At 40.4% G+C, this 11,114-nt stretch overlaps 1 protein-coding gene and 1 pseudogene across 1 annotated transcript; both read right to left on the bottom strand.

The window, feature by feature from the left end:
- Window positions 1-705: 705 nt before the first annotated feature.
- Window positions 706-4,659, bottom strand: LOC121966015 (annotated as a pseudogene).
- A 3,750-nt stretch (window positions 4,660-8,409) lies between these two features.
- On the bottom strand, window positions 8,410-11,100 carry rbm34 (RNA binding motif protein 34; the record flags this gene model as incomplete). The annotated part of the gene is made up of 7 exons (XM_042516118.1): window positions 8,410-9,240; window positions 9,974-10,092; window positions 10,197-10,239; window positions 10,531-10,594; window positions 10,677-10,760; window positions 10,843-10,886; window positions 11,035-11,100. Coding segments are annotated over 7 exons (765 nt in total), but the record flags the coding sequence as incomplete, so codon positions are not given.
- Window positions 11,101-11,114: the final 14 nt, after the last annotated feature.

Here is an 11,114-nt window from a genome sequence, read left to right as displayed (position 1 = left end):
ACAAGGTGTCCAGCATGTCCAATATGTCCAAAAACTCTTACTGTTCTGTTGCTGTGTAAGTTTGGTGCATCCCGAGTTTAAGATTCAAGGAGTTTATCTAAATAAGGAGGAAAATTTAAGAAAATGTTTCTGTATGAAGCCCACTGTTTCCCTATACACACACACACACACACACACACACACACACACACACACACACACACACACATATGTATGTGTGTGTGTAACCTTAAAATACTATTTTCTGACTATACTTGCTTTTACTTGTAAAATTTCCATTGCCAGAGCTTTACTTGTGACACAGTATTTTCACAGTGCATTATTAGTAATTATATTTAAGTAAATGATCTGAACACTTCCTCCACTGCTGTCAGTCCTTAAAAACTACAACTCCCAGGAGGTGGAGCTTCTGCCACCGTGGTTGTGCTCAGGTGTGTTGCATCACTACCAGGGATTAGACCGGGATTAGACCAGGATTAGACCGGGATTAGACCGGGATTAGACTGGTTGTTGATCATGTATGCTGCGATGAAGCTTAACAGTAACTTTGCGGAATAACAATAACGTTTGTGTGCAGAAATCTGTTGGACCAGTTTGACCAGTTTGGACCTGATGGTTCCAGCGCCTCACCAAGCCAAGCTGTGTGCAGCTGTGGTTGTTCTGCATCTCTGGCTGGCAGTCTGCAGAGCATCGGAGGCACGTTGGTTGTAAGTTGAAAATCTTTATTTAAAAAAAAAATAAAAATAAATCCTGCATCAAACATGTTGTTTCAGTAAATAGTAAGCATACAAATCAAAAATATTTCAAAAATGAAAGAAAAGAAAAAGTCCTCATATTTGTGAACATGGATCCACTAAAAGTTTTTGCACAGAATAATATAAACACTTGTGTAATTAACGCTGGTTAATGTGCACTAATCTTAATTTGAAAAGTAACTAAAATTCTTCAGTAATTAAGTACCAGGGTTAAGTGGTATTCTGTCTGTGTGTATGAAGCGCTGTGATTGGCTGAAAAACTACCAGCATAAACAAATCTTAAAAAATGGAGCTCCCTAAATGTCTGAACTGTTCCTTTAAAGTTTAGACATTATGTTACTGATCATTATGACCACACAAAAAATATCCCGTAGTGCAATATTTAAATTTCTACTTATGTCAACTTAAATTGTACAAAATTGTCTGAAATAATTTTGTGTTTGAGTTGTAGTGGAACTGTAGAGAGGAACATTCCCAAAAATGTCAGGAAGCAGCACGACCCCATCTGTTACTACACCTCGTAAATTTCCCGATAGGTCACGTTTGATTGTGTCTAAAGCTTTTTGAGGATCATAAAAACTCAGACTGACTTTATCATTTCCAGTGATGCTAATCTGTTTGATCTGAATCCGCATTGGATGTCAGTGACATATTTGTGCTTATCTAAGAATGTGTGCAATCTGATGCTGGAGAGTTTTCCTTGAATTTCGGAGAACTGTGGAAGTAAAGAAGTGCGTCTGTAGTTTGTGAAGTTCCCAGTTGTACATTTAAAGTCTCTGTAAATAAGAGAGGGTGGGGGTGGATTTGCTTTGACGAGAGGATTGCAGTCTTCCTGTGTTGGCCAGGCCTCTGTGATAATTTCACAAAAATAAATAAAGTCATGGCATTAAATGGACTTACTTTTGTGGATCTGATGTTTAAAGGGCCAAAATTTACAGGGTTACAGCTGAGGTTGGGGGTAAAGAGAGGGACCTGAATGAGACTGTTGTGACTGGCAGCTGAGGGAAGAGTTACTGGATGTTTCAGTGGGTTTACGGAGGGAAATGATGGAGGTAATTGAAGCCGGTGGGCCAGATCTGTGTGGGAGGACTGAATGCAGAGGTGGTCCAGAGGGGGTGGTGGTGATTCAGTGTGACCAGACTAATGAGAGTGTGATTTGGTGTTCGGTGAATGGAGGGACCTGTCGGGGGGGCTGCCGTGATTGATGAGGTTGTGACGTCTCTCCAGCGCTCCTCCACCTCTCACTGCAGCTGTTTCCAATGTAAACCAGGCGTTTCTAAGAAGGTTTCCATTACAGATTTGCGCAGAATTTAGCGATATTTTCAAAATCTCGATAAAACACAATGTTGAGATGACTGTGTTTCCAATGAGTGATATTTTGATGATAATGTTCCAGGAACCATGGCGATGCAGAAACCGCACTAGCCTGAGAACGGGCTGATAGTTCACTCCTCCCCAACACCGGCGATCAGTTTACACTGACAGGTGTGACGATCAGAGGTGCCGAGTTTATACCACCATCATTATAACTGGGATTAAGGTACGGGAAGAGTTTCTCAGTGAAGGAGCAGCCAGTAAAGGAGTAGATAAAAGCTGCAGCATCTACGTCATAAAAGGAGACCAGACCCTCCTCATAATCCACAAACACCCCCACCTTCTGAGGGGGGGACTGAAGAGAGAGACTAACTGGAGGAGCATCAAGAGCTTCATACTCATCTCCATTTATCAACCACATAGTCCAGTAACCATTCCTTGGGCTCAGTCTGACATTTGCCTTCCTGTAGATCGACTCCCTGACCACTCCTAAAGTCCAGCCGTTCTTTCCTTTAACCTGAACCTCAAAGTAAAATCTGCCTGAAGAGAAACTCTGCTTTCCAAAGACACCCGTACGAGGAAATCTCTCTGGGTTGTCCAGAAGATTCTTCTGCACGTGCTTCACTTGTTTTCCATTAAAAGACAGGTTGACACATGGATTTGATATATCAGGATCAATAGTCACATCCACCGCATACCGCTGTACCCTCCTCAGCTCTGACTCAGCGACCAGCTTCTTCATCTCTTTAGTGAGTGTCTCTTCCAGCTGAGACACAGCTCTCACCATGGTCCCCTCATGACAGACGGACACTGACCTCCGTCCAGGCCTTGATGCATGATGGCCGTTCAGGGACTGGACACTCTGAACAAGATGGAGGTGGTCCTCTGAGCGTGAGAGCTGCTCCACCTCAGTCCGTCTCTTCTTCAGCTCACAGATTTCTTTGTCCAGTTCTTTGATGAAAGACTTGGCTTTCCTTTTTGTTGATTTCTGCTTCTCTTTGATCGTGTCAATGAGATCAGCCTGGTTTCTCTCAACAGACTCCTTCAGAGCCGTGAAGACCTGAACACCTTGTGCGATCTCTCTGTCTGCATCTTTCTCACCGTGGTCAACTTAGTTTTCCGGCTCCCGAATCTTCGATTGTCTCTTCTGGATCATCTGCTGAATTTCAGCCTTTAGCTCAGCCTTCTTTTTTTCAAATTCCTTCGGAGGAACAACATCATGTGTCTTGTGGTCTAAAACAGGGCAGAGAATGCAAACACTGGTCTGGTGTCAGTGAGTTCTCCTGTTTTTGCTTGTAATCATGTATAATGAAGTCATGGTGTCTCACACAAAAAGTCAAAGCTTTACCTTCTCTCTTAGAGGAGGAAGTTCCTCTTCTCTCTGAAGTCTTTCCAACATCAATGGCATCCACCGACACTGTGTGAGACAGAGTGTGTGTTATATAAACTCTCTGACAACATCCAAAAGTTCTGTTTCACGTCCATCAACATATCAACCTCACTGCCTGACAGCATTTTGTAATCAGGACATCTCATTGGTTATAAACTCAAGGCATTAAAATACCATTCACACTACTCAGATTTATATCTCACAGTGAGAAAATAGTCTGCTTTTCCTCCTTATTCTGAGAAAGACAGCTACAGCAGCTTGTCATTTTGCATCAAAATATAATTTTTTTAAAGTTTCACTTGCTGGGGCATCAACCGTGTGAGCAGCCCAGAAATTTTTTCTTTAATTTTTTTTCATTCCTTACTTCACCTTCTTGAGAAACGAGGGCTTTTCTGCGCACATTTTGCGTCTTTGCATCAAAGACATGAAATGCGTGCAGAAAGTGATCAGGTCACAGCCTACGTAAACTGTGGGTGAGCTGGTTTTGTACAACGTTTCCATGACAACACACAGAGATGACCGTAAACAAACAAGAGGCCATGTGTCACTAACAGCAGTAAAAACCCCAGGTAAGACGTATATTCCAAATTGGTTGTACACATGCCAAAATAATGCTCCTAAAACCCTAATCATACCGCCATATCCCACGTCTTATTTAGTAAATGGTAAATTTGGAAAATGACCTAATCTGGATAATTTAAACAGAATATGCTGTTTAAATGACCCCCATCAAATTCAGAATATTGTCATATTTGGAATAATAGCGGATTATTGGTGCTTGTATCCGTAGCCAGAGTCTCAAACCGAGGAATTAAATTAGGTAACATCATGATGCCTCTGATTATTGACAACCTAAATCTTTCGGATCAGACCTCTGATTGTTGTTCTTTGGTATATACAATGAGCTTCAGTACAGAGACTCTGTCCCATTAACTACTGAACAGCTGTGACTGACCTTGAAGTCCTGAGCCGGTGTCTGGCAGACGCTGCACCACCACATGTCACCTTCAGAGCTCCCTCAGATTGATATGTGTTTCTCATCAGATCCACTGTGTCCCGCCTTTTAGTATCCTCCAGTTTGCACTTTTTAATAGCTTGGTATCCTTCCACGATGTCAGGCTGCTGCAGATGCCATTTAAAAGACTCAAAGTCTTCACGTGTCAGATCCTCCAGAGTGCTCAAGAGGTCCACAGCCGTCATCGTGGTTCTCTACTAAAATTGGACAGTTTTGTAAACCGATGGAAAAATGTAGCCCAAATGTTTCCGAGCAACAACGGTGGTTCTGATCTGCAGAGAGGAGTTTGTGTTGGTGTTAGTGTGCAGAGTTTGGACAGTTGGAGCTCCTGCTGCTCCTCTGTGGGCTCATTCGGTACATTTACGTGATGTTTGAAAAAGTGGAATTGTTGTGTTTGTCCGACTAAAACTGGACTTTTAAGAAACATGTAAACATGTTAATCTGAAGGAAATCAGACTAAATTGAATTTTCATTTTTAAAAACATTAAGCACTGAGGAGTGACTTTCATTTTGGCTTAGATTGGGGACATATAAGCTGAAAAGGTTGTATTTTATATTTATCTTTAATAAAACAGTCACGGCCCGGGTCACTGACAGAGCAGTACCACGTGACGTACTGAGATGAGAACGTGTTGCAACACCAGCTCTTAGAAAAATCCCCTGCTTCCATAGAAGTGGCCCAACCCAGACCAGAGGCCTGAGGCCGAGTCTCCAATGCGGAAAACACGTCCACGTCCGTCCACTTGTTCAGTGTATCCCAAATCAGCTGTATCAATAACAACTGCAGCCACATTAGGCTTTATATTGTAAACATAAAAGTGAAATAAATCAAATTTGTGTGTTTGACAAAGTAAATATGATCAGCTGTACTCACCAGCGTTTGTCGGAAACTCTGCTGTGTGAAACGTTGCTGATCCGGTTTTTGCTCCGCCTCTGACTGCAGCTGCGTTGGTTTTGTCTCCGTGGTGATTGGACATACAGGTTTACAGCAGTACTGTAATTAATTACTATGCTGCGTTCACATGGAATCCAGCAGGGTTGTTTGGACAATAAAACAACGTTCCTGCAGCTTAAGGCAATTAATATTTAAGGATTTTAAAGAGCTTTTAATGTCACCCAGAGTTAAGTTTAAAACCAAATCCCTAATGACTAAAATTGAAGGACGGTTTAATTTTACCCACATGTTTATTGTAACAAAAAAATGGTATTTTTGTCCAGTGAAAGAGTTAAATTATCTACATCAAATACAACACTTTTTTGAGTGAAGCACAAAGAAGGCGATCAATGTTTAAACATATATTTGGGTTCCCAACAAAAGAACAAAATGGCATTTCTAGACAATTTTCTTGGAAATGTTTTGTTTCTCTCTCTGCATGTGAGGTTTCACTGCACTAACACCCATCATGACACGATTAAAAAGAGCAATTTATTCAATTATTTAAGAAGAAATACATGTGACCAGTATTTTTATGATTTTACAGTGCAGCATTCGAAAAACAAACAAAAAAAGGGTATTTGTAAAATCCTGCCCCTCATATTTGAGCATTTTTAAGACTTTTGAAAGATTAATTTCAGTCCTCTTAATACCAATTAAAGCCTTATTTTTAGATAAACGAAGTTGGTGCCTTTAAAGACTTTTTAAGGATCCATGGATAAAGTTCAGTGAAGCCGGCAGAAAATGTCAGCATTGCCGTCCAAAGTGAAAAAATATGAACCTTTTGCCAGATATTACTCAGCCTCTACACAAGAGGAAAACATGGCCGATCTGGACAACGAAAGGCTGATGATTTTGGTGCAATAACACCCAGAGTTATGTGATCAAAAATTGAAACGTAACCGAGATGTTGCAGGAGAAGCAGGCGATGAATGGTTAATTAATAAATTACTTTTGGAGGAAATTTAACTTTCTTTACATTTTGAAGAAAATTCTAACAATTTTTAGTTTGCAAAAGAATATGAAGGGAAAGCTTCCTTTTATCTATGTAAACTGCTACAGTAATTACACACAATAATAGGCATAATTTATTTCTATTTTACTACATTTATTCAGTTTTTGACACATCACCATAGCAACATATGAGCATGTGTTCTGTATTTTGCCGCGCTGCTTTTCCCTCTGACTTTTTCCCCGTTTGTTTCCCATGCCGTCCCGAAGGTGTCGCCGGTCTGCCGTCTGCCTGGTTGTGTAGGTCCTCGGTCGGAGCCACTGGACTCCGGAGATGAAGTGATTCTTCTTCTTCTGCTGTAAAAACAGCTCGACCTGTTTAAGATGGTTAAGCTGGTTGACCAGTTTAAGGTGTGTTTTTGCATAATTTTGACGGTTTAGTTGCAGATAGAAATCGTGAGTAGAAATATGTACAAGAACAAGTATATAAAAATATAAATGTGAAAATAAAAATACAGTAATAGTAAACAATTAGCACAATATTAAATTTTTTTAGAAAGCGCATTTATAATATGCGGAGTATGTAAGTATGTAAGAAATATAAATGCACAGTTATAGACAATTACTGTGTGAATATTTAAATTAAAATGATGCTGAGTGTGTGAAATATAAAACTAGTATCTGACTTTAAAATATAAAATATGCTTTCTTCCTGAACGTCCTGGTAAATAAAGAATAACATTTCCAATGAAACTATGAAGAAAAATACAGATGATATGTATACTATGATGTATACTATGTCTGGAAGTGAAATAGATTTTTAGTAGTTTTTAAGTGGTAGTTTGTGCAGAGACGTTCATGTAATGTGCAAATGTTCACAGTTTTTCGTATTTTTCGTGACGCTATGCCAACAAGAAAATTAGGTATTTCTTGAGTCCACGTGGTCGTTTGTGCCAAATTTGAATTAATTCCTTCAAGATGTCATTGAGATGCTGAGTTTACAAAGAATGAGACCAAATTTGAGAAAATTTCCGAAAAGCCGTTCTTTAGATATTGCGTAGATGAGACCAACAGATGGAAAACCCAAAATATAATCCTTTCAGCGGGATGTATGAAAATCTCATTTTCTATTAAAACATTTATGGAAAATAACTGAATCAAGCATTTGAAATAAAAATAAGAGTGATACATTAGACTAGTTAAGTATGAGCAAGTCAGTGAACATTTTAAAAACTATCATCAAACATCATATGATTTTAACAGTAATACACTGATTATTCAAAATATATCAGATATGCAGCTTAAAACAAACTTCACTGCGGTCTTCACCACTTTTTAAAAATGAACAAAAATGTCATCACTTTTTAAAGAGAACAGCCTTCTTTAGAAAAAAAAAAAAATATATATATAAATTTGAACAGTTCAACATTTTGGGAAATATGTTTATTCACTTTTTTGGAAAAAACAAAACAAAAAACAACCATGTTTGTTCAACAAAACAATAACAAGAACACCAGACGATATGCAAACGAGAATATACAGCCAGCGGGTCATTTTTGCAAGTTTCATTATCCTGCTTATTAAACAGCTACTTACTAAACAAATTAATAATTTGACACAAAATACTGATTTTAAAAATGATTTTATTTCTTCTGCTAAGTATAAGAAAGTTATAAATGGTGATATTTGATTTAGTCTTTGTTAGAGAAATGGGATTTAACTTCATTTTGTCCAGCTGCTGTAGATGATACCGTAAAACTTCAGTTAACAGCTCAGACTCGTTAACTCTGCCGATAATATCGTCTTATTTGGAGCTCATAAGCTAACATTGTGTCCATATTGACAAAAGATAAATCATATAAACATATTTGTCTGAGTCGTCTAAGCAGCTAACGAACATTAACTCCAGCAGGTCAACTTCTGTCAAAATGAGCTGCACGGTAACCATAGTAACCAGAGCCAGACTCTAATTGAGACGAGCCTTTATTTGGGAAAATGTGAAGCCACAACGGGCTACTAAAAGGGACTCGGCCTTTAATTGGGACCAGGCTTTTTTTTTTTTTTAAGTTTTGAGATATTTATTATAGCATACGTAAAACTAATTTGCAGCTTTTAATGTAGCGATCCCACAAACATCACAAATTTCCCATAAACACCATAGCTGTTGCTAACTACAAACATAAGAAATTTCCTGCAAATGTCCAAAAAAGACATCTTTATGACATCTTTTCTGGACATCTGCAAGAAAATTTGGTATTACGTTTGCAGTGGCAACAAGTATTATGTTTTTGGGATTATTACATTAAAAGATGCAGATTGGTATTACGTTTAGCCTCTAACTGAGACGGGCCTTTGATGGTCAATGGTCGTCGCCACGCCGGCTTTATACTGAAAGGGACTGCATGTTTGACTGTGACTGTGCTTTTATTTGAAGTTTTACGGTAAGACAAAGGCTTCTTGGAGAGGATATTTTCAGAGGAAGGATCACAGCTGGGTTCAGTCAGACAGTTTTATTTCTGTAACCGTGCGTCAGATTTCAGATGTGAACACTCTTTTTCGGCTTCGCTTTCTTCTTCAGTCCTTTCTTTTTACTCTTTTTGTTTGGATCCACCATCTCGCCTTTGAAGGAGCTGTTTGTCGACGTTTGCTGCTTTCCAGAGAATTTCTTTTGAGATTTGAAACCTCCCCGACTGCCTCCTCTCTGCTGCACCGACCCCTTAATGGGGCCCTTCATGGGGCCCTTGCCGGCCCTCCCCGTAGTCCCTCCGCTGTCCGTTTTACTCTTCTGCTTCTCCTTCTTCACAGACCTTTTCACCCGGATGGCCCTGCCCTCCAGTTTGGTGCCGTCCAACTCCAACGCCAGCTGCACCGAGTCGGCGCTCTGCGACAAAAAGGTACGAAAACCTGATCAGATTCTTGTGTTACATTTGGACACATTTCACGAGCGGTTAAACTTTTGAAAAATGGTTAGATTTTTCCCAAATCCATGTGAGCCAACTAACAATAACCATAATCATGAAACTGATATTAAATTAAAACCGTATGTATCATCATATATTATTTTTATTATTCATTTTTATCTTTTATCTACAGGTTTTATTCTGCCTCATAACTTATGGCAGCTTTTCCTCAGTTTTAGTGAGTACTCTTTCTTTAGTACTTTAGTACTTCTTTTCTTTCAGCTTTTGTTTTACGAAATAACTTCGTTCACGCTAGAATTCAAAAACGACTCACACAGAGTTGCTGCTGCTCTGAGTGATGTATTTCTACAGTTATTGCTCCGCTCATTTATGGAGCCGCGCAGCCGCTGCGTTATCAACAGCACGGTCCAGTTCATCCCCGAGTCCCAGCGGACGTTTGCGCCAAATTTGAGGAAACTCTGTCACGGTGTTCTTAAGATATCGCCGTCACGAGAATGAGACAAATTCAGGGTTACAGCGACCTTTGACCGACCAAAAATCTAATCAGTTTATCGTTGAGTCCCAGCGGACGTTTGCGCCAAATTTGAGGAAACTCCGTCATGGCGTTCTCGTGGCCGGCGTGGAGGCATAAACATTTCCATATTCGTATTTTAGGACCTAAAAGAGGATAAATCAGCAAAAAAGCCGCCGTACCTCAAACAGGACGTAACCGAATCCTTTCCCGAGTCCAGAGTTCTGGTCTCGCACCAGACGCACCGCCTCCACTTTGCCGCACTCTTCAAAGTGCCGCCGAAAAGCCAGTTCATGCATCTCTAAACACACACACACACACACACACACACACACACACACACACGTTAACACAGAACAATAAAACACGTGAACTCGTCCATGTGAACGCTGCAGAAAAACTCACCGAATGAAAGATTCCCCACGAACACGGAGCGTTTGTGATCGTGCTGCAAAACAAGAACGACATCACTGACTTCAGGGTTCACACACACTGTTTCCAATAACTTTCAAGGACTTTTCCAGGATTTTAAGGCCATTTTTTAAGAGCACACATTTCTCTGAAACGACCATCGATCATCCTCATCGGCTCTTTTTTCATTATTATATAACAGCTTTAAAAAAAAAAAAGAGTTCAGAAAAGGATAAGAATTATATGTTTACATCAAAGTCAGGGACTGTTTGTTATTTTTGGGGGGGGGGGGTGTTAGTCTTCCCAAACGTTTTTTTACAGGCCTCACCGCCGAGTCGTCCGTCACTCGGTCCACTCGGATGTGGAAGTCTTTCTCGATCTCCAGGCCGTTCCTGCACCAACAAACACCAGAACGGTTAGTCGAAATTTAAACGCAGAGCGACGAGAGTTCGTATTAATGTTTCAATGTCTGACCTCTCCAACGCCTTCGAGACGCCGTCCTCGTCTTTGAACACCACGTAGGCGTTGATGCTTTGCTTTTTGGGATGGACTTTACGTCTGAGAAGTCGAAGAAAACAAAAATCGATGACACCGCTCAGAGTTCAGGGTTTGAGATCTGTCTCACAGCACAGAAACTTACTGAATCGCCGCCACTTTGCGGGACATGGACGGGTCCTCTCTGACCTGCGGGGGACAAAAAAGACACGTCTCTGCTGAGTGAGACGGAAAGTTTGCAAACTGGACAGGCTTCGCGTTTCCTCCTGACTTTTGTTTCTGAAACAGCTGATGTGCTGAATGTGAGCTGGACTCATCGCGTTCGTGTTTTTTTTACCACAGAGCGAAACCGGATGGACTCGATGGATCCTTTATCCCTGAAGAGGCTCTGCAGGGTCTGAAACAGGACACACAGAG

Source organism: Plectropomus leopardus, unplaced genomic scaffold, assembly GCF_008729295.1.
Source record: "Plectropomus leopardus isolate mb unplaced genomic scaffold, YSFRI_Pleo_2.0 unplaced_scaffold2275, whole genome shotgun sequence".
NCBI classification, from domain to species: domain Eukaryota; kingdom Metazoa; phylum Chordata; class Actinopteri; order Perciformes; family Serranidae; genus Plectropomus; species Plectropomus leopardus.
This window is presented reverse-complemented; position numbering and strand designations above follow the sequence as displayed.